The 24,913-nt window shown below is 40.1% G+C and overlaps 2 protein-coding genes across 4 annotated transcripts; one reads left to right on the top strand and one right to left on the bottom strand.

The window, feature by feature from the left end:
* Positions 1–1,086: 1,086 nt before the first annotated feature.
* LOC133444250 (retinol dehydrogenase 11-like) lies at positions 1,087–6,849 on the top strand. Of its 3 annotated transcripts, XR_009782710.1 has the most exons (9): positions 1,087–1,322; positions 2,043–2,183; positions 2,260–2,451; positions 2,572–2,733; positions 3,239–3,355; positions 3,440–3,644; positions 6,142–6,413; positions 6,495–6,510; positions 6,705–6,849. XR_009782710.1 is itself a non-coding variant. In XM_061721875.1 (7 exons), exons 1-7 carry the CDS (start codon positions 1,250–1,252, stop codon positions 6,245–6,247), a joined length of 996 nt encoding a protein of 331 aa, XP_061577859.1. In that variant the 5' UTR covers positions 1,087–1,249; the 3' UTR covers positions 6,248–6,849. The 3 variants fall into 3 exon arrangements, 1 of the variants encoding a protein (XP_061577859.1); XR_009782709.1 differs by having other exon boundaries at positions 6,495–6,849; XM_061721875.1 differs by having other exon boundaries at positions 6,142–6,849.
* Positions 6,850–7,206: 357 nt separating this feature from the next.
* Positions 7,207–9,962, bottom strand: ankrd34c (ankyrin repeat domain 34C). The gene is made up of 2 exons (XM_061721874.1): positions 9,819–9,962; positions 7,207–8,998 (listed from the first exon to the last, which is right to left on the bottom strand). Exon 2 carries the CDS (start codon positions 8,946–8,948, stop codon positions 7,356–7,358), a length of 1,593 nt encoding a protein of 530 aa, XP_061577858.1. The 5' UTR covers positions 8,949–8,998; positions 9,819–9,962; the 3' UTR covers positions 7,207–7,355.
* Positions 9,963–24,913: the final 14,951 nt, after the last annotated feature.

The raw sequence follows: 24,913 nt of genomic DNA, 5'->3' as shown, positions 1-24,913 counted from the left end.
GCATTGATGGCAAAATCACAATGGGAGATGCAACAAAATAATGCATGTTCCTGTTTTCTGCATAAATACAATGTAATGTAGTTGAATGACATTTGAACATTTGAGCTGCGTGCAGTCAGTAACGAACTTAAAACTGAAAAACAAGACAATTAAGTGGGTTTAAAGAACAAAATTGCTGCAAAACAGCCTGGTTGTGCAAGGTAAAAAATTGCAGGCCTCAAAAATGGAAAAGCAGGCAATAAATAAATCATTAAACTGAAATTACATTCACAAAGGATCTCAATTATAACTGCTTTAACTTTATTTTCCTCAAAGAGAACTTGTCTTGAATCTGGACACAAATATAAACGTTAACAAATATATATAGTATAAAGCACAAAATTTCAACATTTCTCAACAATTAAAGCCATTTTCTTCTGACTGAATCTTCAAAGCTCATGAATTCACACACAGATTTTGAAGGGACGGAAACTTGGTCTATGAAACATAGATATGACGTATTTATGTATATTTACCATCAAATGTAAAACTAACAGGCCTCAATAGTATTAGCAAGTTTAAAAGTTGAGAATCTTTCAAGCCCTATTGACAATTAGAAAACTTGTCAATGTTTTCTGAGAAAACATAGTGTGAGTCCCTAATACTGATTCACACACACAGGAAAAAAGGTTTTTTTGCTAAAAATTCTTAAGTTCATGCACAATATTGCTTTTTTTATCTTAGCTTACAGATTGAATTCTTAGTGATTTGCTTGTTCTATAACGAATCTTTCTGTTGATTAAATATTTGTATTAATTATAATTAATAGTGTTAATGGACTTATTAAAGTGTTAGTATGGTAACAGACTTATAAATTAAGTTCTATTTAACCAGAATTATTAAATAAAATAAATACAAAGTTAGGAAAAAAAACGTCCAAAACGTAATAATACTATTATTAACGTATTAATACTATTATAATACTTCGTATTGACTTTTGCAAAATCTAAAAAGTGCAAAATTAGTTTGTAAATCCCAAGAAGACGTCACTCAACAGGGAACCAATAGGATCTCTCCGTTGTGGCGGAGTGGGCGGGACTTCCGGGGTGTTACATGTCCACGCAGCGTGAGCAGCAAGTGTCATTGAACGCTTTTCCTGTTTTTATTTTTACACATTTAACTAACAGATCTTCTTAGCTCAGAGATGGAGAAGTTACTCTAACTTTTAAGACGTATTTCGTGTCTGTGACAGCTCAGTGTTAGCGAAGAGATGCAGACCTTAGCGGGTACAAAGTCCATGTTTTTCCAGTATCCTAAAAGTATCGCTGCTGTCGCACTAACAGGTAAATATGCAGAGACTGTGAAGGCAAAGTGGGAAATGAAAGAGTATCTCATTAAATAGTTAAGGATATATGTGTGATGTTTTAGATTCTGTGACAGTTTACAGCTGAAATAAAAGCACCTAAAGTGACAGATGATTATTACCAGTAAATAGGTACATAGGAAAACAGTTGTCAGAGGGAAATTTAATTTATTTGTGAATTAAACCTGTCAAAACCTTATTTCAGGTAACTTAACATGTTAGTTTGAATAAGCGTTAGATGGGAAGACCACCTTGATTGTGATCTGTATGTGTGTTATGTGTTAGAAACCTTTGTTTGAGCCTTTTTGTTTTCAGGGATGCAATTAACTATTACACGATTTTTTAATTGATGTCATTATTTTTCTTTTCAATCTGTCCATGAATCATATAATCTATGAAGTGTCCAAATTTATCAAAAAGGTGTTACGATGCATTATTAATTTAGACCTCTGTTAACACAAAGTGAAAGGTCATCTATTCTTCCTGGTGCTGGCGATGGTAAATCATTATGTGAAAAGGAAACAGCAGTGTGATAACAAATAATGTATTACATCTCTACTAACAATAATAACAAAACTGTATCATGTTTTTCTGTTAATAAAACTGGAGTACTTCTGGATGACGCTGCGTCTGTTTGAAATTTCAAACAAAACATGTCGTTGGTGGTTATTTCCTTTTCTTCCTGTGTATATCTTTACAGGAGTGGGACTTTTTGGTGTAAAGAAATGGATGGCAGGGGGCGTCTGCCGCAGCAAAGCCCGGCTGGATGGAAAAACCGTACTGATCACTGGAGCCAACACGGGGATCGGCAGAGAAACTGCTGTTGACCTGGCGAGAAGAGGTTGGCGATTTATCCCGGCTTATATTTTTAATTACAGGATGACGCGTCTACTGAATCGTGTGTGACTGTGTTGTAGGTGCGAGGGTGATTCTGGCTTGTAGAGACATGGACAGAGCCAACAAAGCAGCAGAATATGTGAGAAAGAAGACCGGAAACGACAACGTGGTCGTCAAAAAGTTGGATCTGGGATCTCTACAGTCGGTGCGACAACTTGCCAAAGATGTCTTGGCAAGTGAAGAGCGGCTGGATGTCCTCATTAATAATGCAGGTGCATGACGATGTCACATCGGGCCCTCTGGTGTGATGTAAAATATCACAGAAGCTGTGAGTTTTTACTCTGCGTTTGTGATGGTGGTAAACTAATGTGCTGTGGTGTTTCTATTTTGAGGTATAATGAGCTGTCCGCAGTGGAAGACTGACGATGGCTTTGAGATGCAGTTCGGGGTGAACCATCTGGGCCACTTCCTTTTAACAAACTGCCTGTTGGATCTCCTGAAGAAATCATCCCCGAGCCGCATTGTCAATGTTTCCAGTTTAGCACATGAAAGAGGTAAGGTTGATATCTTTTTCACTTTCTCTGTGAAAGCTGTGGATGTTTTTTCTTTTTTCTTTTTTCTTTTTTCAATTTCTGAGCAGGGTTTCCGTGGGGTTTTAAAAAGTATTAAAAAGTGATAAATGAAAATTGCCAAATTTAAGGCCATTAAAAGTTAAATTCACTGTCAGAGGTATTATTTTTTTTTTAAATTGGTATTATTTTTTACCTTTTACATTTTAAGCAGTCTATTTTATTGTCATTCACAAAGTGAAATAAATGTGAAACATCTGGTCAACATCAATGAGTCTATAAATCTGTTCTGTATAGTGTTCTATAGTTCAAAATCTGTATTAATGTTAAAAGGTCTGTGATTAACACTTGTTGTGACAGTTTTTAAAAAAAATCTGATGGTAGTGAAAAAGGTATTAAATTGGTATTAAATTTAACATAAGGATTGCTGTATAAACCCTGTCTGAGAAAAAGTTTCATTTCAGTTTCTTTTGCTAATTACCATCAACAGGTCAAATCTATTTCGATGACATCAATCAGGAGAAGGATTACCGCCCTTGGAAAAGCTACGGTCAAAGTAAACTAGCCAATGTCCTCTTTACAAGGGAGCTAGCCAACAGACTGCAAGGTGCTATATCCGACTTAAGTCCACTTCGGGAGACTTTCTGGGTATTCATTTCCAGATTTTACCATGTTTTACATCTTTTTTTAGACACTGGTGTGACGACGTACAGCCTTCACCCTGGAGTAATTCGGACTGAGCTAGGTCGACACTTCTGGCCCAATATACCGCTTTGGAAGAGAGTTGTGTACGTACCGCTCACTTTTCTCATCAAGACTCCAACGGAGGGGGCGCAGACCACCATCTACTGTGCTGTGGAGGAGAGCCTGCAGAAGGAGAGCGGACTCTACTACAGGTGAGTTGCACTTTTACACCAAGCTGATAATCTACTGTCAGAACATCAATGAAAATCTCTTTCTTTAAAAAAAAAAATATTTTTTTTCTAATGTATTTGGCGGCCTCAGACGCTATTGAGCCTTAATGCATAATACAAGCAAAAATACACAAAATAATCCATATGAACTCTCAACACCCACTCGCCCCATCCCCCATTACTGGTCCGTTTCCAGTACCATCCATCCATCTGCTCAGGACTTTACTGCAAATGCTCTTATTTTCATTGGGTTACTTTCATTGTATTTATTCTGAAGTGCAAGATAATTATGCTGTGGTGCAACTTTTTTACCTTTTTCTTTTTTAACCGAAAACATTTACCTTTCAGAGTCAGCACAACATAAGTTTATTCAAATTACCCCATTGTGTATGATCTTTATGACAATTAAGTCCATCTATTATGTTTTGGTTTATATTGAAACGCCGGTTTTTGGTTGGTTTCTAAAAGTGCAATGGATATTTGTATAATTTTATGCACAAAACCCCCCAAAGCAGCTACATGTCCTCACACACAAGTAGGTTGTACGTTTGTGATATCATTTTTACAGCATTCGAGTTCAATATTTGTTTTAATGTCCAGGTGCTGGTAACGTAAAGAGTCACAGCACATGGCCTTTTGTCATTAGTTCTTCATGTCGGCTTGGTGTATAAGAGCCTGTATAGTTTAAAAGTCCTTGCTAATGTTGTAGTAGTCTACATAACCCCATAACGTGCATCATTAAGCATAGTCAGTTTGGCCATGTACAGGCAAAAGTGCATCATAAAAACTCAGCACTGAGTCTGAAACATCATCTTTTAATAGAGGTGGCGTTATGATCTGTCACTCCCAGTTCAGCATCTGACACCTCAGCTGAGATGGCGTTTTTCCAAATATTGGTCTGCGACAGTGCAGATAGACTATCTTCAGATCTTTCTTAGTTTTCCCCCCTTTTTTTGGAAGTGTTTCAGAAAGCTGTGCAACTGAATTCATTAACATTAACACACACTTTTCCACAATAACAAATAATTTCTTGAAGTGTTGTCTTTAATTTGTTAATAATATTTGTTTAGTTTGTTCAGGCCCTGTGACCCTTAGCAGTGGTGTGGGTCACGTTTCTCACTGTCAAGGTACCAGAGATGCTTCTGCCATTTTAATTGGATTGCACGTGTGCCTATTTGAATTCACAGTTGCACACTTGCGCACCTTCCCCCGTCTGGTTTATATTTGGCTGCCCAGCCAAACTTGAGGGGAAGAATAGCCTTGCACACCTTCACACCTTTGAATTTTTCTTACACTACTGTGTCGCCAAATGATTGTCACGCGGAACAGCCGCATCTGCACGTTTCCTCTGCATACAGGTGCATGCTCCGGCCTCAAACTGTGCCAGAGGCCAGGAGACGTGCCGAGCTTGAGCACAGAGCTGAGGACCCTCACCAGCCAAATGAACCAGTGTGTGAGAGTTCATCGTGCATCTGCACCCTGATTGCAGAGTGAAGAAGGCGTGCCAAGCTCATGCCAAAAAAACTCAAATCTGTATAATAGGTGCTTGAATGTCTCAACTCATTAATGCACACATTCCCCAAACCTTTTGTTGTTGTTGTTATTGTGGAGGATTGTGTGTATCCTGGTGGATAACAAAAACATGAAGAGAAGTTTGAAACGCAAGAAAATGTTGGCAAACTTTAGATTGATATAAGCACGGACCCGGCGTACTTAAAACCCACCCAGCAGATACAGAGCAGCGTTAGACTTCACTTCGTGTCACGTATCTCACCGTCTGAAGAATGCTAGTTCAACATCTGCCATCCTTTTCCTCTCAGCTGACTCCCAAGAGACAGACTGTCTTTTAGTTGCTCTGTGATCTACCAGCTTCTCGCTAAATGTGTCTGTTAACCGTCTGGGGCTGCGTGGTGCAGGTGGAGCACAATAGACTCAACGGAGGTTTCCAAGCAGAAAATAGCTGCCTTCTGAGAGACGTGAGCAGGGATGTGGGCTGGAAAACCAAAGCAATTATCTTAATACATTTAAAGGCCCTGTAAAGGTGAGCAATATTACAGAGGTGGTTGGAAAGTAACGATACATTAGTTCTTTTTTTCTTTTTTTTTTTTTTTACATTATGCATATGTTAAATAAGTAATTTTAATATATGTAAAAAAAAGTGCAATTTCAAATCATGTTAACACAATGACCTCCCCAGGATATAAAAACAGGTACGTCTTCCTGTAATTTGTTTTTTTACGTTCATAAGCCTTAGGTTCAACACATCACTAATACATTTAAATCCATTTATTTTCACTAATCTGTGTGTAAAACCTTTATTATCATGCACAAATGTTCCCATTACCCTGTATGTCACCATGTGCCTGCCATTCGTATTTATCCTTTAGCCCTGAATCGTTAACTTGCTCATGTGACCTAATGAGCATAGTAAGAATACATCAAGTTGCGTCTCAAACACTGAATTCTGCTCCGATTGCAGCGACTGTGCCCCTAAGGCCGCCGCCCCTCAGGGACAGGACGACGAAGCCGCCAAGAAGCTGTGGGATCTGAGCGCCTCTATGGTCGGCCTGACTCAGTCACAGTGACACCGATAATGACGACAAAGACACACCGTCATCATCGCAGTACCTGAGGACCGTCGTGCAGCCTGAGAACGTACCTGCGCTCTTCCCAGCGAGCCTCTGTGGCTATTAATGGTTGAGCACCGGCTGATGAGGAGTGAGTTGACAAACGAAACACAGGAAACCGCAGGTGAAAGACATTTATTTTAGAATTTACAACAAACTACTTGCAAAAATACTATGGATAAAACTATGTCTCCTTTTTGAACAGAATCACTGCTTCACAGGTAAGTTACATGGAAGCTGTATGATCTTTAGCTTACCATCTTAGTGAAATGACTCTTTAACTGACAAGACCTGCATGTCTTTCACTGTTACTTTGTATAAACCCACAATAATAACATATTCTTTAACATGTGTTTCTAACACTGTTAATGGTGATATTTTCATTTGTTTCCCCCCTCCTTCCTGGACAATAAAGTGCTGACATACATCATAGCCCATTGTTTTACCTGTAATTAAGGCATAATGTTGATTCACATCATGTGTATTCATCATGATTTTCTTTGTTTTTGTTTTATGTGACACCAACAATGGTGAAATAAAACACTGATTTGACAACGTGACCTCAGATGGCCTGAAGACAGCAAATGTATTTGTTCTCTCATTTTCTTGTACGTTACTACTTCCTGAAGGCACTTTGTACAAAATCGCTACAAACAGTCAAATTTCATTTCACTCAAAGCTACATGTCACCTTTTTGTGTTTTTTGTGTTGTTTTTTTTTTCCAGAGAAAGTCCATTAATGGTACTAATTACATATGCACAAGTTGCACCCTAGTGGCCTGCTGGCTACAAGTAAACCCTGTATGTTTCCTAAATATCAAGTGATGACGTAAGGGAGATAGTTTGGAGGAGAAGTACCATGTCTTGGCATTTACATTCAAAAGTGTATCACATATACAACAGATATGAAGTCAAAAGATATTAACTCAAGGTTGATAATACAGGGAAGAAATCTATCTATATTGCTCAGTTTATATATATATTTATATTTATATGTATAGATGGTTGTGGTCTACACAATTGAACCTATGGATAAACTGCTGTTTACATTTCAACTTCATCAGTAATTAATGAGCAAGCTCCTCAAAATCTGAGAGCTGTTTCATCTGCTCCACTTGCATAGAGTGCCTTCTCACTAGTTTCTTCTTTGACTTAAAGCCTGCTCTCTTTGGTGTGTTTGGTGCTACCGGAGCTATGGATCTAATACCTGTGGCCAAAGGTGAGGAGGGCTTGTTACTGGCCCCGATGTCAGGAATGGGAGGGTTTGGGTTGATGTTGAGAGGCGGCAGGTGGCCGGGCCTAGTGTGGGAGATGTAGTCCAGCAGCAGTGTGCCCGAGCCCCTCCTCTCCAGGAGGCCATGTGGACGCCTGCGTGCCGTGTTGGGAGAGGGTGTGTTGGCATTGCTGTCTAGAGACTCTCTGGAACTGGTAAGCATCGCAAGTGGAGAGGTGTTTAGTTTCCTTCGCTCCACGGGGACTTTAGGAGAGTCCAACATGGCCGAGTCTGAATAGAGCTGTGAGTCTGAGTCATAGTGGTCGTTTCCCAGACGTCTCCTGTGCACGGTGTCTCTCAGACTGACTAGTCCACTACTGCAGCTGCTGCTGCTCTCCTGCTCCATGGGCACGGTGCTGCGCCGGGCCAGCGGCTGATGCTGGCCGAGAGATCGTTCATACGACTGTTTGGATGTTGGAGGAACTGAGAGTGAAGTTGTCATTTTGCAGGGCTGTTCACCCACCAACGGGAATAAGCTGTCCTTTCCATCCACACTGTTCTGTCGGGACAACGGTGACCTTTTACTCAGACAGAGCCCGTTCACCCCTGCAACAACTTCCTCATCAGAGCTGGCTTTTTTACTCTCCTCGTGGGCGGCGGCTGCGGCCAGGACCGAGGGTGCAATCAACCCCCAGGGCTCCGATTGCAGCCGCTTCAGCTGAGGCAAACGTGCACGCTTGGGGTTTGTCGGTCGGCGCGTTGGAGACGACGGTCCGTTTGTGAGCTTTGCGGCTGCGCTGGAGGTTTTTAGCTTCGTCTGGAAACTGAAGACTGTGTTCTGTTGCTCATGCTCGGATGTAGAAGATGCAATGACATCAATATCAGAAGGAGAGGCACAATATTCTGGAGAAGACCTCTCTACCAGCTCTGGGGATGGAGGGACATTGAGATACTGTTTGGTAGTTTTCATGCCAGATGGTGACTTGTCCGTGGTGATTATGATTACCTCCTTTCCTTTAGCTTTACATGCATCCAAGAGTAATTTTAGAGTTTCCTTATCATCCGCATTGATGGCGTAGACCAGAGCCGAAGCCCCGCTCCTGTCCTCCAGACTTGGATCAGCACCGTTGCTCAGCAGTTGATCCACCACTTCATGCCCAGCCCTATGGATGCAGGCATGCATCAGAGCCGTCCTGCCTGCTTTGTCCTGTATGTTAGGGTCTGCCTGGTTATCCAGCAGGTATTTGACGAGCTTTGACTTGCCTACACTCTGCTGGTCAGTGTGTGTCGACATGCAGGCCACCATGAGCGGTGTCTCCCCTCGTTCATTGCTCTCATTGATATACGCACCTCCTTCCACTAAAAGCCTGGTGAGTCTCAGGCGTCTGAGCCACACCGCCTTCAGGAGTGAGTTTCCATCCGTGCGCAGCTCCAGAATATCTGCCATTTCCCAGCCAGTCACAGATCTTCTCTGTATCGAATTTACAGCTCACAGCCCTTTGAACAAATTGAGGAATTAGCTCAGTTTATATCACAAAATCTTATAGTTCAGACTCAGGTTAGGCATTTTGTTAAATTATTACAGCCAGCAGATGGCAGTCTATAACAACAACAAAATATAAACATCACTCAAATATTTCATATATATTTTGTAAAGGTAATACATTCATTTTTCGAACGGTCAGATGTACATAGACTATTTCCATAAGCTGATTGTGTTATGCATTAAAAACGCACATTCAAAGGACAGCATGGCAACACTGCCTGTTAAAAGTAAAACACGCCACTGATGAATGCTTAGGTAGCTTTATTTGGACATTAAAAAGAAAGGTGATCGTTTATTTCTACCAAGAGCGCAGTTTGCGCGCCTCCACAGATATATCCACAGAACTGGTGTTTTTGCGCACTACAGGTACGCAAAAACACGAGCCGTGTTCATCTTCCTTTCCTTTCATCTTCCTTGCTAGGTGAAGAAAAATCTGTACAAGCAGCTCAGCGTATAGTGCGGTGATGTACATCTGCTTGAAAGCAGCATCTGGTGTCATTAAATAGTGACAAACAGAGCCGCAAGTGCGGCTCATTATTAGAAACTTGAGACGCGCATCTTCACAGATTTGTTACAGCTGCGCTCAATTCTCTTTAAAATTCTACAGCGTAAGTTTTATTCATAAGACAATATTATTTTGAGAACATAAGCCGTTCATCTTTGATAATGTGTTCAATACGAGAGCTTAATCTGGCACGCCAGCCTCTTCTAGCAGCATCATTTTACAATTTCACATTTTCACAGACCAACTTTGTCCCCTTCTTCTCTTACCTGGTCGGAGGACAGGTGCTCCATGTTCAAAGTGCCCAGTGCCATTTAAGTGGAAGAATGATGGAGGAGAAACGAATGAGTGAAAACGGAAAGTTTGTTCTTTCTAATATCTATATATTATATTTTTATATTTTATATTTTTTTATATAATATATTTTTCTGCCGTGGCGGCTCCCATCGGTGCGTCCTAGATCCGTCCCTCTCTGTCGCCGCAGCTCACACAACACACGAGCCGTGTGGCTTTTGTTGCGGAGCCGCGTCCAATGGGGAGTATTCCTCTCACTGCGCACTCAAGGATCACAACCTGGAGATGCAGCGGGTTAAAAATAACTTAGTTTCTTGGTTGTTGAATGAAACGTGTATTCTCTTTGACGTCAGAGTCGACCGAAATAAATTGCGTCTGATGAAAACCTCTGTCCTGATCTTTAAATCTGCAGAACACAAACAAACCGCAAAGCGCCACCTCCTCCAGACGTGCGTCTGTCTTGATTTGAATGATCTCGAAAGAATGATTTAAATGAAAAGGACGCAGCTTAACCTGCGCGAAAAACAAGTGGCTGCTGTGCTGGCTCTGCTGCATCTGGAACAAACTGTGAATCTGCGTCCTGTGCCACAGAAAAATGTTTGTGCTGCGTGAAACATGGTGTTGGAGGGAAGGCTACCTGTCATGTAATAATAAAGAGGACAGCAAAAGACAGTTTGGTTGTGGAATATGGCAAAGGAATGTGTCTGGATCTCCATCACACATCTTATAGGAAATTCTCACTCTTCTGAGCTGTCTTGATCATTAAAATAAAAGCACAATATAGCAAAACGGGGACTATTTGAATAAATAATTGAATTTAACTGATACCGGTTCTCTCTTCTCATTCAAATGTCCCCTTAAAGATATGGAACTAAATATATATATGTATATGTGTATACCCTTTGTACACTGTACAATTAAAGAGGACAAAACTTGTAGCAGCTATTGCAGCTATACAGCCTAATAGGGACATTTCTATTTTTAGGTTGCTATGAGACAGCACAGAGGCAGTTTCTAATGAGAACAGTGATGTTCTCAGCCCTGCGAGGAACAGGTAAATCAGACACACAACATTCCACCAAAGACACAAGACTTTCATGGCATTTTTCGCTGATGATTTTTTTCCAAAAGCGGTACATTTGGTTTCTTTCATTCACGAGTATGTTACCACTGTGTTTAATCATCTCTTATTTGACCCCTCCACTCCTTCCTCAAAGGCTTAGACTAATCAGTTTATTATCCATCCAAACACCTGACATCTCAGGACTCCACTTGCCAATGCCGGCAGTGATTTCTCACCTGTGATTGGCTTTTGGGTCCCTGAGGATGTGTTGTTTACAAGGCACGTGGAGAAGGTTGTTTTATTCAACAGAGCACACAGTTATCTCCGATTCCTCCACGTCTTCAAGAGCTATTTTGATACAAATGCAGATGCAAAAGCCAACAATCTTCATTTGGTTACTCTAAATTATTGTATTTTATTTGTAATTTGTATCTTTAAAATTGCAGCAGTTGTTTTCCATTCTGTTCATTAAAAACACAAGATTTTTTTGAATTTTTTATTGTACCTTTTGATTAAAATAATCTGTATTGTGCACCAAGCTGCAGTCTGCAGAGACATGATAGACCAGGGATCATAACAAGACCAAAAGCTCATTGGTTTAGACACATTCATTAACACTGAGAGCCACATGGACGTCAGTTGTTCTAAGATGGTTTGATCTTTGCTCTGAAATGCTGTTGTTGGTGGTATATTAAAGGGGGAAATAAATAATGTAAGCGCTGTCACCCCTGGGAGCACTTTCCATTTTCAGATATCTTGCGTCGCAGCTGCTGCTCTTCCCCCAATCGTTCTAAATTTAACCTTTTCTTCTGTCTGCATTGTGAGATTTTTACTCATCAGGCGCGAGCTCATCTCTGGGGCTATTTATACTCAAGGCAAAGAGCACCTTTAAGTTATCAGTGCTTTTCATATTTAGAATATGATGACGAATATCTTCAAACAGGCAGCAAAAGAAAAAAAAACATGTCAAGATTTCTAGGGAAAAAATATAAAAAGGAAATTATTCAGAATGAAATGAAAATAAAGATCATAATGAATAAATTCAGTCTGAACTTGATTATTTCCGTTCTAGGTCACCACATCTATTTCAAAAATCATATGCCAACTAAATGTCTGGCTTCGCAGACATATCGGTGAATCAACAATGATCACATCAAATGAACAAGGGTTTTTATCAAAGATGGAAAAATGTGCTTAAACTTAAGAGCATGCTGCTTCCATGTTTTTGAAACAATTAAATCATCAAATATGAATTACTTTAAAAAATGGTATGCTGAGTTTATATATTGTAAAAGGTTATTCGGGGGACATATATAGCCTAAAAATATACGTAAGAGTCTTCTAAAAGATCAGCTTATTACATAGTCAAAACATAAAAGATGTGAGGACTTTTTTGATAGCTTTGGAAGGAACAACTAAAATCAAACGGTAAATTATGTAAAAGCTTCAGGTTTTATTCAAGTTTACATTGCAAAGACCAAAACATTTTAAATAGTGGGATCAGTTTGCTTTCTTCAACAGTGACAAGATTCACCTGCGAGAACATTCCTCTCCTCAGTCCCTCCATAAATCCTATGAAAACCGTGAACACGGCAAATTGATGTTTCGTTGAGGTAGATGGTTGGGAGCAGCCACCTCTTGGAGCTCTGCTGGTTGCTGGGAAACTGCCAGGTGCCAAGAAGTAGTCCGAAGCATAACTCACCCAAAACTGTTGATTTGTTGTTTTCACACATTGCTTTTCTACCTGTTTCCATTATTTGAACAAGGCTTTTAGCCGAGCGCTGTCCGTACTTTCATATCTCGCATGCAGATGACATATATACCCAAATACTCCCAAGGAGAAGCTAATAACATAGAGATGAATGTTTATTTTCTGTTCGAAACCCCCAGTTTCATCACAACAAGGAGGAAGATTGCTTCAGCACATTTATCACCTCCTTTTGTGGCGTTGTTGCATTTTCTTCCTCTCTGGTAGTTGTCTCTTTAAAGACCAAGTTTGACATTCTCATGGCATTTGGTGTCTCTGCGATTGTATCAAGCAAACATGTGGGCTGCAACAGCACTAAACTGGCACGAACCCTCCTGCAGCTTTGCACTGGATTGCTCCTTCTCTTGCTCCTCAGACAGGAGGAAAATACCTCCTGTCCAACAGAAAATAAAAAAGATAAATCAGAAAAAAACAACAAAAAGGAAAACTGACACCCCTTCGCATATGCTTCAAGTGACACCCCCCCTTATCGGCTCATGATTAAAGGCCATGAAGTATAACACATTTTCAGAAACTGATCTTTTCATACTGAAAAGTCCTACTTTCTCATACGTAAAATGTGGTAATGGCTCCATTCCTCCTCTGTCTCCTTCTCCTTCTTCACTCTGTCTGTTCTTTCACATCTAGCATTGCAAACCAACACCTGCCCTTCTGGCAAGCAGTAATTGAGTTGAGCATTATTCAAAAGCATTATACAGCCTACAGTTTTGCTGGGTGATCATTGTGTATGTTGGCTGTATCCTAGGAGATTGGTGCATATCTAATAAGGAGTTTGTTACTCATTTTGCTGAGTGGGCACTTTGATGTCCAGCGTGTTGAATTTTCTGGTTTAGCTCAACATCCCCCTAATGTAGCAGAGAGCTCGAGGCCTCAGAATTGGTTGCTTATCAACTCTAAATCCCACTTATTAGATATTCTTGTAAATACTTTAATTGGATGCTGAAATAGGAAGCACCTTAATTGTTTTTCAGTAATCAAGTGATAAATGTATGTCCCCTGATGACACTGCTGTTTAAAAAAACAACTAAATATGCATATTGACCACCAGCATCCCACCTGAGCATTAAAGCTCTGTGCATTAATCAGTGTTTTGATTATTTTTCAGGGATACATTTGTAATGGTGGTATATTTGATATAGCTATTTCACCAATGCTAAATTTATGTTTTGGTAGGATCTGTCACGTCTGTCTTTATGCCACCAAAATGACCGACACCCTCTGCCATAATGAATATTTGAATTAAAACCTCCTGAGAAAACCATCTCAAGAGTATTAGTTGTGGTGAGAATACAGTTTTTCTAATCTGGACTGTCCAGAGACTGCCGTATTTGCAGTTGTGTGAAAAACATTTTATATATCTGGAATTGTTTTAATATTAAAACTGCAGTTCTAGCACACTTGGATCATTTTAAAGTTCTCCTGAAAACATATTTATTTTCGTTGGCTTTTAGTGCCAGTAGAGCAATTTGTCGTTTTTTTTTATCAAACACTATTTCACTTTTTATATTGTTGGGATTTTAGTTCTTTACTGTGGCAGTGCTATTGTTCTTAGTTTAATATTTGCTGTTGATGTTTGTTTTATCTTTGCAATTGTGTAGCTCTTTGAACAATAACTTGTTAGAAATAATACTTTGTCTCAATACCATAAAAATTATTATCTTTTCTTTAGCTAAAAGACAACCTGAAATGGTAAACATGTGGTACATTACATAATTTCATCATTTATTTAACAAAAGCAAAGCCAAAATGAAGACCCAGAGTGTGAGTAACCACGTGCATCCCTTTAGCATAGTGATTATGAAGAAAAGTAACAGTAGCTCCATAAAATAATCATCAGCAGACCTCTGTAAAAGCAGATATTTTGCAGTATGCTGGTCTGGAGCATTCAGTTATGTGTTTACATAGTGACAATGAGGAGAAAAACATAATTATGACCTTAGAGAAGCAATTGTCGCCATCGTTTAAAGTGGGATTGAGACGTGGCATTTCCAAATAATGTGGAGTTCCTCACTTAATAGTGAGGAAGGTCATTCAGAACAGTGGCTTATATTTCCAGGAGTGGATACTCAGAGAAGTGGATACTCTGAGACACTCCTGAACCCAAGGATCAATAGCATGCTGGTAAACTATATAATTAGAAAAGATGGGGGTTGTTTGGATGGGGTTCCTGGAGGAAACCTCTTCTTTCTAAAAAGACAAAGACATAGCAGGAAGGGTTAATTCCGTAAAGGTGCATCTGAATAAGACTATATGACTTCTGGGACAATGTCCTTTGGACAGAAAAGATTGAAGTGGAATGTTTTGCTGTAACACAAACTGTCATGATCATCAGAAAACCAAACGCAAATCAGCACAAACGTCTCAGGATGATGAAACCATCCGTCTAATAGCTAAAACTTGGCTGAATACTGGTTCATGAAACAGGACACTGATCCAAAGAACGACACCAAATGTACATCAGACTGGACACAAAAGAGCAGAGCTCAATCTTAAGAGAGCCATGTATAAACAAATACCCATAAACCTCAGTCAACTGAAGACACCATGTGAGAGACTAATGGCAGCGTACAGGTGATAATGACTCTGTGGTGTTGATACTGAAGGAGGCTCTGTATGTTGTTCAATAGTTTTCTCACATGCTATTTCTGCATTTCAGTCTATGTTTTGTTACATCATAAATGACCCATTTTCAAATGTTGTGTCATTCATCTGAGGCTGTGTCAAGATGACCTTAACATTTATGTCCTAACGCACAATACGTTTGGAACTGAAATGGTGCAATTTTTGTCATATGTCGGGAGAATAAATTGGAAAATGTTTGTGTGGTTTGAAACAGATTTGAGCGTGAGCAGTGTTTTGTGCTGTGAAGTCATCACAGAGTGTTTCAGATGTGCTAGAAGTTCGGGGCTGTCAGAGTACGTGGGTTCATCGGCCCGGATGAGAGTCTGTTTTGACAGTGAGTTAGACAGCTTCACTTAGCTGCTTGTGGTTCACACCCAAGAGGCTGTGACGTATTTGACACCAGGAGGCACTCTGACCAAAATACACCTCCTCTGCAGCTAAAGGTGAGGAAAGAGCTTTTTCTGTGTATGTTTTTGTCTGTGACGTCAAAACTTTCCGCTCCGTCCTTGAGGAGGTCTGTAGATGAGTACAATCAGATGTGACGGGGCCAAACAGGATCTTCCTGGCCTCTGCAAAATGTGTCTCTTGGTGACAGAACTAGCAACAGAGGTGAGGCTTCATAAATGTGGCTGTAAAGCAGGACACCTGCCACCTGTTAAGTGAAGGCTAAATCATACTCTTCTGGGTTCATCCATAATAAATGACTAAGCAACTTAAGAAACTGCCTCAGCAACTAGTAGGCTAAATATTTAACATCTCTTTACACATGTACTCCAATGAATTGAAGTGACTGTCTAGCCACGACTCTGCTTTAGCAGTAAAAGGCTGGTGAGAAGAGATTTTGTCCAGAAATTGAGCTCCTGATGTGGCGTGTGTAAGGCGGCATGAATGTTGCAGCTGGCTCTTATCAGCTGTTTAGTAGGTGGGAAGAACTGGCAAGTATCAGAGGGCAAACACAAGTCAGTAATTATTCTTGGGTGCTATAAGAATGGAGCGGAGAGACACTGAAAACTGTCAGAGTGAGTGTATTGTTGTTCCCCGCGGATGAGCCGGTAATGCATTGAATATCTGGTTCCAAAATGCCTGTAAAGGATGTCCAACGAGATACTGTGAAGCCACGTTTTACAGTGCTATTAAAATTATGACATGATGTTATTATTTTATTATTTACCTTTCAGCAAGTTATGTTGTACTGTCAGATTTATATGCACACACGTGTGTGTGTATATATATATATATATATATATATATAAAAGAAAGACATATAAAAGAATAATGGGATTTTTCTACACTATGAGACACGTGAATGAATTGCACCTGGCACATGGCAGGTGTGCACTGCTGTGATGCAGCAAAGATGTCAGCGCAGTTATGATTCAGCAATTTTAGTATGTAAAGAGCAATGGTGTAATCCCCGAGATGTGTCTGGTCCCTCAGGCACACTGCATCGAGAACCATCACAGGCAAGGGATTAATATTGGATCTTTTGGGAAAACAGCAACATTTACAAAATCCACTCAAAACATGTCTGCCTGGAAAAAAAATAAACCTTTTGTAAAACCTTATTTAATGGTGGCGTCTGGGTTGGAGCATGAACTATGTCCAGGAAACCACAGAAGAAAGGGTTCATCTAGACCAGGGGTCACCCACTGTGGTCTGAGCACCTATCCACCATGTTTTAGATGTTTCCCAACATTAACACAGATGATTCTAATTAATGGTTGTCATTAAGGTCTGTACATCTATGTTGTTGACACAGCTCCTTGTATCACGGTGTGGTGAGAGCAGGGCAGCATCTAAAACATGCTGGATAGGTGATCGGATGGATGGATGGATGGATGGATGGATGGATGGATGGATGGATGGATGGATGGATGGATGGATGGATGGATGGATGGATGGATGGATGGATGGATGGATGGATGGATGGATGGATGGATGGATGGATAACAATGCATAGCAATTACAGAGCAATCAAATCCATCACAGTTTATGGCGGGCTACTGGTCGTAGGGTCATCAGTCGTCCCTCTGGTCCCAGGTGTCCCTGTTTAAATGCAGGAGATGTTAATAGGCTGATTGATGACAGCTGGTCCACTTGCTGCTGCAGTGATCACCAGAACCGCTGCCACACCGCCCGACAGCTGAGCCAAGAACACAACCACCACAGTGCCCTCAATGCCCAAACATGCGTCAGTGTTGCGAGAAAGAATTACAGTTTTACACGTGTTGTAGATCTTAAATGCAAAAAATGTAAATTGAATAAAAAATGAAAATACGAGATTAAGAATGAAATATATTGGTTTATACTTGCAGAGAAAAAGTAGTCAAAGTAGTTCATTTTTTTATCCACTATGTTCAACTATGTTGTTTTTAATTTGACCTGGCTTTTTAATTGATTTTGTACTTAACTCCACCAAAGATCTGGAGGAAAGATCAGGTTAAAGATCAGACTTGTGAAGACCACTGGTTTTATGTATTTTCTTCTACTGTTAGCCCAGCCATCTGTACCCACTCACCTTGCCTTCTCCACTGGTACAGAACGTACCAAACCAATATCAACAGGGTGGGGCTTTTATTTGTTTGTTTTATTGTGGTTGTACACCTACCCAATGGCATACAGGGGCAGCTTTCCTCTGCATCTGCTGGTGCTGAACCCCCCCCAGGAAATGAAAGTTAAATTCATTGAAACCAGACTAATTATTTACACTCAAAAGAATGAATATGATTGGCTGGGCGAGGCTCCAGAACCCCCGTGACCCGCAGGACAAAGCAGGTGTAGACAATAGATGGATGGCTGCTTTCCTTTGATTTTATGTTTCCCTCTGAATCAACATCCCTACAGCATACTTTACAATGTATTCCTACGCGTTTGATGTATTTTTCGGCGCACCGAAAAGAAATCCATTAGTCCAGTGTAACCTACTAGTTGAAAAAGCGTGGCTCACTCTCCCAGTGTTGTTCAAAGATGAGGATCACCTCACTTTGGAGATATGCCACCACTGATGAAAGGTTATTTTTAAGACCCATCACATAAGTTAAACATCACCCCATTATTTCTAGCTTCTTGGCTTGGATTTTCCATAGAGGCTTTTGAACCAATAATAAGTACAGATTCTTTTTTTTTCTCTTCTTTTTTTCCAGTTGAACTGTCAGTAATTCTGCCAAACAAAGCACAGTAAACATGTGCATCCATCTCCCTGGTGTCAAGGAGACAGAGATAGAATAGACGGCATTTAAATAGTTTAGTAGGTCACGTAGAGCACTTCAAGTCAAATCCACCCATTCGTACGTTCTTCCAACACATCTTATTCTCATTGTGGAGTGCATTTCTCTAACACACTGCGGCTATGAATGTGCACCTTTACTTCATCTGCTATCTGAGCTACATAGAGTTTTAAATTCATCAGCATAGCTGTTAGCTGCTGCACACCCTGACGACAATGCAAGGGTAGCATGAAAAGATTAAAAAGCAGTGATTTAAAAAACTATTTCTGTTGTAAGCCAGATAGCCTCTAGGTTTTTGGATGATAGGTGTACAGTTGCAATTTAGCAAAATATATCAAATACAGTTTAAGTTGATGGGAGTTGGTTTTCCAGGTTTATGGTGATTGAAAAACAAACAAAAAAAAAACAAAAAACTATCATATTTCATGTAAGTGAAAACCAGTTATGATTTAACCATCTTTAGAAAAGTGCCCATAGCAAATAACTGAACCAAACATATACAAGCCACCTGATCTTATGACGTTTTATTTTTCCGAATGGCAGCATGTACTTGCAAATAATAAGCTTCAGAAGAAATGCATCACTCAGCCTCATTGCACTGGACGCATAGTATCACCTGTTTATCTTTCCTTCTCTAAATGTGTGTCATTTAGCTGACACACTTGGCTGATCTGGGTGCGTTAGTGTCCTGCTGTTTGCACGCAGAGACCAGACACGACTCGTATCAGAGGTTCCAACAGGAGGCCGAGTGTGCAAAGGCTGAATTTCAACTCAGCTGCTTTGTGATCGTTTTGCTGTCGGATTTGAGTTCAAAATTGGCATGACAATGACACGCATCCAGGTCTGTGAGAAGAAACCCGGCAAAAGAAGATAATAGGCATAATTGAAACAGACATGCTCCCGTGCTGGAGAGGCTTGTTGCCGGTGTTCCCCAGGGCAAGGAGCTCTCGCACCTGACTGAGCAGATCGAGATAAGAACCAGTAATCTTTGCCTCACAGCACTCCATATCCCAGAGGGAGATCAGTACTCTACATAGACACAGCATCCTGGGACTCAACAAGACCGGAATAGTACCAGAGTCTTTCTAGGCCCTTCATCTACAGTCAATTCAGAGCCACGAGTGAATTAAAATGTAATTAATTGTTAGTGATCACAGCTTATGTGTGGTGCCTGTGGTGCAGTTTGCTCCAAATGCTCTATAAGTAAGATGCGTAATATTTGATTGTAGCTTGCTATGAGTCAGACACTTTGAGGTCTTGTTTATTGAATCAGAAGATGCACAACAATGATGAAGCATTGATGTGTGCAGCAGGAGAGCTGCGGAGCGGTCAGACTTCATGGAAAACGGACACATCTTGTGCACATCTATTGGGGTATTAAACACCTATTACACGGCAGCTGCTGATGCTCATTGTGAGTGTATGTACCTTGAAAAACGTACATGTATGCTAGTCAGGGGCTACATTTATTTGAGGACTATCAATTTACCACACATTAGCAAATAGAAAGAAATAATTCCAGGCAGATAAAGGGCATGATCTGGTTTAGTCCACGTATACTTATCTGTGTCTATGATTTGATATCAAAACCTATCCAAATGCGGTACCAATATTACCCACAGTCCATCACCAGAATCTTTGTAGGATGTGTCCTGCAAGCTGGGCCACAGATGAAACACCTTCCTTCCTTCACATACCGCAGATTACTTCCCTTTTCAGACCTCCGGTCTTCAGCACAAACAACACCCATCAGTTCTTGCATCCAGCTCCTTCCGCAGCCTTAGAAGGCGTTATACCACTTTTTCCTGTACACTAGTATATATTCTAGTACCAAAACAATGAGACCAAACATTGTATAAGGCTACATGGAGATAAGAAAAAGTGTGAATTTTCTCTCCTGCAGTCATTTGATCAATTTTTGTTAACTTATAATAGGAACAGAGACTTGAGTGTTGGAAGGAGATTTAATGACTCAGTATTTGAGCAGATGGAGGATAAACTGTTGTATGCCATTTCTATTACGCTGGGCTCTCCCAGCATTTGTGTGGAATCAGTTGAGCTTGGCTCTAAACTCGCAGACATCTCTCCAGCTGGCACACTTTGAGAACAATGTCTTATGAAGGAGGATGACAGCCGTGTGCCGTGGTTTGAAAGGCTTTCAGAGGTAAACGCTTCTGTTATTTGATGACTTTCTTTGTTCAGTGTATCCTCGGGGCACCGTTTCATTCAGCAAAGTCAGAGAGGCGCTTAATCGTGGCGTTGACCTCAAAACTGGCCTCGAGGGTAAACGTTAAAGTAAGTTGGGTCTAAAGGGACCATTTTCTTCTCATTTTCAGCCGCGGCGCCTAATGTTAATCTCTGGTAACTTCAGAGAAGCTTTGGACCCAACATAACTCAATAAGTCTATAATTAGCCATGAATGACAAAGACAGAGAATCACAAGGGAAAGCTGTTTCTGAAATCAAACAGAGATGGCTTTGGTATGTTTTTGATTGGTCTGGTTCCTGGGGGCTTGCTAACAGGAAGAACGAATGGCTCACACATGTACACAACTCCGGTTGCTTTCCAGGTACACACATTTTAAACACATCAATGCTGAGTTTTCAACATTTACTGTAAATTATTTGAACACCTCAAATCCCTCCAACCAACTAAGTCAGAAAACCATACAACTACTTTTGACACCCTAGTTACCAACAATCAAAGCTGCCTTGGAGTGAAGTTGATTGCTTTTTTCTGTGAGATGCATTGAAGTGTTGAAGAAGTGCACGCAAACAAAACATTTCCTCCATTGGTGGCCCAGTAAAATAGAATAAACTGCATCCACTGAGCCATGCATGACCAATGTTCCCTCCCAACAAAGATTACATTTCTTTGCAGAAAGTATGTAGCTTTTTGTGAGAAGTACTTGCGGACCAGCTAGCTTTGATAAAACATGCAAGATTTCTGTTGCAAGTTTGTAAACAGCTTCTTTTACTGCCTGGAAAATATAACCATACAAGGGAATTTGGCCATAAATGAGATCGTAGTGAGCTGATGTTAGAAAAAAAAACAAATAAACTCTCCAGAAGGACAGACCCTGAAATCCCTTTTTGTGCACAGAGCACCTGGTTTATTTTATGTGCAGATTTTGAAATTAAAAAATATATTATCTTCCAAGAGGTTTAGGCTAGAAATAGAAATAAGCAGGTATAAATGATGGATGGATGGATGAATATTATTTTCAAATTCTGACAGGAATACTACGATGAGTTTTAGAACCATCTTAGATAATAAATCAACACATTAACACTACATAACCCTTGCTGAGGCTCTTGGCTATCTACAGACTGCTTTTAACTCTGTGGAACGTCAGCTTGTAGAACTGAAACTTGTTTTAAATGTTTCCAAAACCAAATGCATGATCTTTTCAAATGGCAGGAAGATACCTGAGCCCCCTCCCAGTGTATTCTCCCTACAAGGAAATGTGATTGATTTTGTGCCTTGCTACAAGTATCTGGGTGTTTTAATTGATGATCGGATTTCTTTTAAATCTCATATAGAGAACCTGATCAAGAAATTAAAGCTTAAGCTGGGTTTCTTTTATCGCCACAGAACATCCTTTACATTTGCTGCCAGGAAGAAGTTGGTTGGTGCCACCTTTCTTCCCCTACTGGATTATGGCAACCTTCTTTATACAGTATGCATGCCCCTGCCAAATGTCTGCAATCTCTGGACTCTGTGTATCACGGTGCCCTGAGGTTTGTCATAGGTTGTAAAGCCCTCACTCACCATTGTACCTTATATCGCAGAGTTGAGTGGCCCTCATTGGCTGCACGTCGTCTCTCACACTGGCACATTCTTGTATATAAAGCCATTTTAGGTGTACTTCCCCAATATTTGTGTGGTTATATTTCAAGAAAACAGAGCACTTACTCCCTACGTTCCAACGATTGTTATCTGTTGAGTGTCCCCAGGGTTCGCACTGAACTCGGCAAGCACTCTTTTATGTACTTTGCACCTTTTGCCTGGAATTCATTGCAGAGCACCCTGAAGTTGAGGGATCTTGTTTCTTTGGGATCATTCAAGAATGTTATGAGTGACAAAGAGTCGGCCTCATACCGTTCTTGTTCTTGTTCATGAAAGCCCCATTATCTAGCTCTACTGATTTGATCAGATTATATTCGGTTTATTTTATTGTTGTTTGACTTGGTGTTTTAGGTAATTCTGTACTGTCTGTTTTAACTGTTGAAACTCAATGTTTTAAAGCTGCTGTCTTGGCCAGGCTTCCCTTGTAAAAGAGACCATTTTGTCTCAATGGGACCGACCTGGTAAAATAAAGGCTAAATAAATAAATAAAATAAAATAAATAAACATAAGTCAGAAACACAGACAAGTATACCAAGTTTATAGTTATATACAGTATAGTATAGTAGTATAGCAGTATAGTATATAGTAGTATAGTTATTTATAGTTTATAGTATAGTTTAATGAAGCAATTGTTGAATATTTCAGCTTTGTTGTTTCTGTCATTTTATTAATTATTTCTCAAATTCAAATGTCAACAGGAAAAACAGATACAATCTCTTATTTCTTTCTTAGGATTCTTAATTTTCTTTATATTTTGAGCTACTTTTCTAATGGCACCCACCCAATGAGTTAGAGACGCCCAGACTGCTGCTCTGATGCCGTCCATGACAGGACTGTGTCAGTATCACGATGCGGTGACTCATGTTTCTCATATCCTCTCCTGCTGTGCCTCCTCCTCATGTGAGGTTTCAGGAATGTGGTCAAAAACTGTGTGTTTGTCAATATGGAGCTTAATAAGTGTGCCTTGGTTTAAAACTGTATTCAATCGATTCACGTCAAACCAACAGTATTTGACATAAATCTGTTTTTGTGAACATCTGACTGTATGTTGCACGTTAGCGGAGTGCCGTTTGCTGGCTCAAGCTCAAGCTGCAATACTCGTCTCCATTCAGTGGGACTCAATGAACACTGAATTGAGGGGGAAGCTGATTTCATTAGGGCTGATCAAAGGGTTCGCAGCTCTTTTCATTGTCCATGCGCGTCTCGACAAAATAGTCTCAAAACATAATCTGCAGCAGCTGTGATATCGTAACAACAGATCTGATCTGTGTTCGAGGACAAAGAGTTGTGCTTCTTGTGAGGGGATGCAATACATTGCTGAACATAGAAAATAGTCTCATTCATTCATTCAGACTTTGTGCATTACTTCTTTCGTTTTCATCTGAAAAGTGTGCACAAACATGCACACACCGGGGTCAAGAACAGTTAATATTTCCACACTTGTGATTGGCACGTCCTCTAAAGATGCAGACGGGTGTTGTGTGCGCACGGCCAGTCGTGTTTGTCTTTGAGCAGATGGAGCCAGTGCACCTAAATTGGTCAATACATCCAATGAAGGCAGATTTGGAGCTGTCACTGTGAAATCAATAACAACAGCTCCCAACCCTGCAGTTTTATCAAATGCTATCATCACCACGGCGCTCTTGATAGCCATACTTAAACATTTGAAGGCAGTTGATATGAATGGGGAACCCAATTTTAAAATCAAAGATGGAATAACATTTATATATGGACTCTTGGATCAAATAAAATGTGTCATAAACTAAATTAAAGTAAAAGGGTCAATAACGCTTTTGCAACAGATCCTATACAGAATGAATTGGAAGAAAACTATTGCTTGTGAGACAAAAACAACATTTTCTCATGAAATAGTCGAACAGCTTTCAATCACGGTTTCTCTGCAAAAAAAAAAGTCAACTCCCTAATTATTCACTTTTGAAACTCTCTTTGGTGTGGTGGAAGCTTTAAGCCGGCATCTTTACAAACTACAGAACGTACATGCAAATAAAGTAAGAGTAAAAGCTTCGGCACAAGATTGTTTACTTGCCCTTTCAGTTCACAAATCCGTCGAAATGACGTTTCTTTTCCTTTTTTTAAAACATTTTTGTCTGATTAAAAAAAGGGAAAATACCTGTGATTCCCTGATTTTTGTGAGCATATCCATTAAGTAGTAAACAAGTGTCACCGTGATAGAAACAACCTATTTTTCTTAATATTTAGAATAAAAAAGGAATGTTTAAGTTTAGGAGTAGTTAATGAGGCTTTATTATGCTTTTCTGTGTTTTTGAACACACCTACAGTGTTGTTGCGATGGACTATAACCGTTTCTTTATTGTCTCCAAAGAAACGTGTTTGTAGCTGTGAGAAACAAGTTGCTCGACCATGGACCAGTGGATGCAGTTGTTTTCTGGACCACCGACAGAGCAAAGGTATTTGTTTTGTCTTGAGACTGCAGGGAGGACTGGTTTATGAAAAAAAAAAACAATGTTTGTGATTGGTGTTCAGGTGTTCAGTTGTTGTTGTCATCATGGGTACATTTTG

The sequence above is a fragment of the Cololabis saira genome, chromosome 5 (genome assembly GCF_033807715.1).
Source record: "Cololabis saira isolate AMF1-May2022 chromosome 5, fColSai1.1, whole genome shotgun sequence".
NCBI classification, from domain to species: Eukaryota; Metazoa; Chordata; class Actinopteri; order Beloniformes; family Belonidae; genus Cololabis; species Cololabis saira.
Note: the sequence above shows the minus strand (reverse complement) of the source record. Positions and strands in the feature narration are given on the sequence as shown.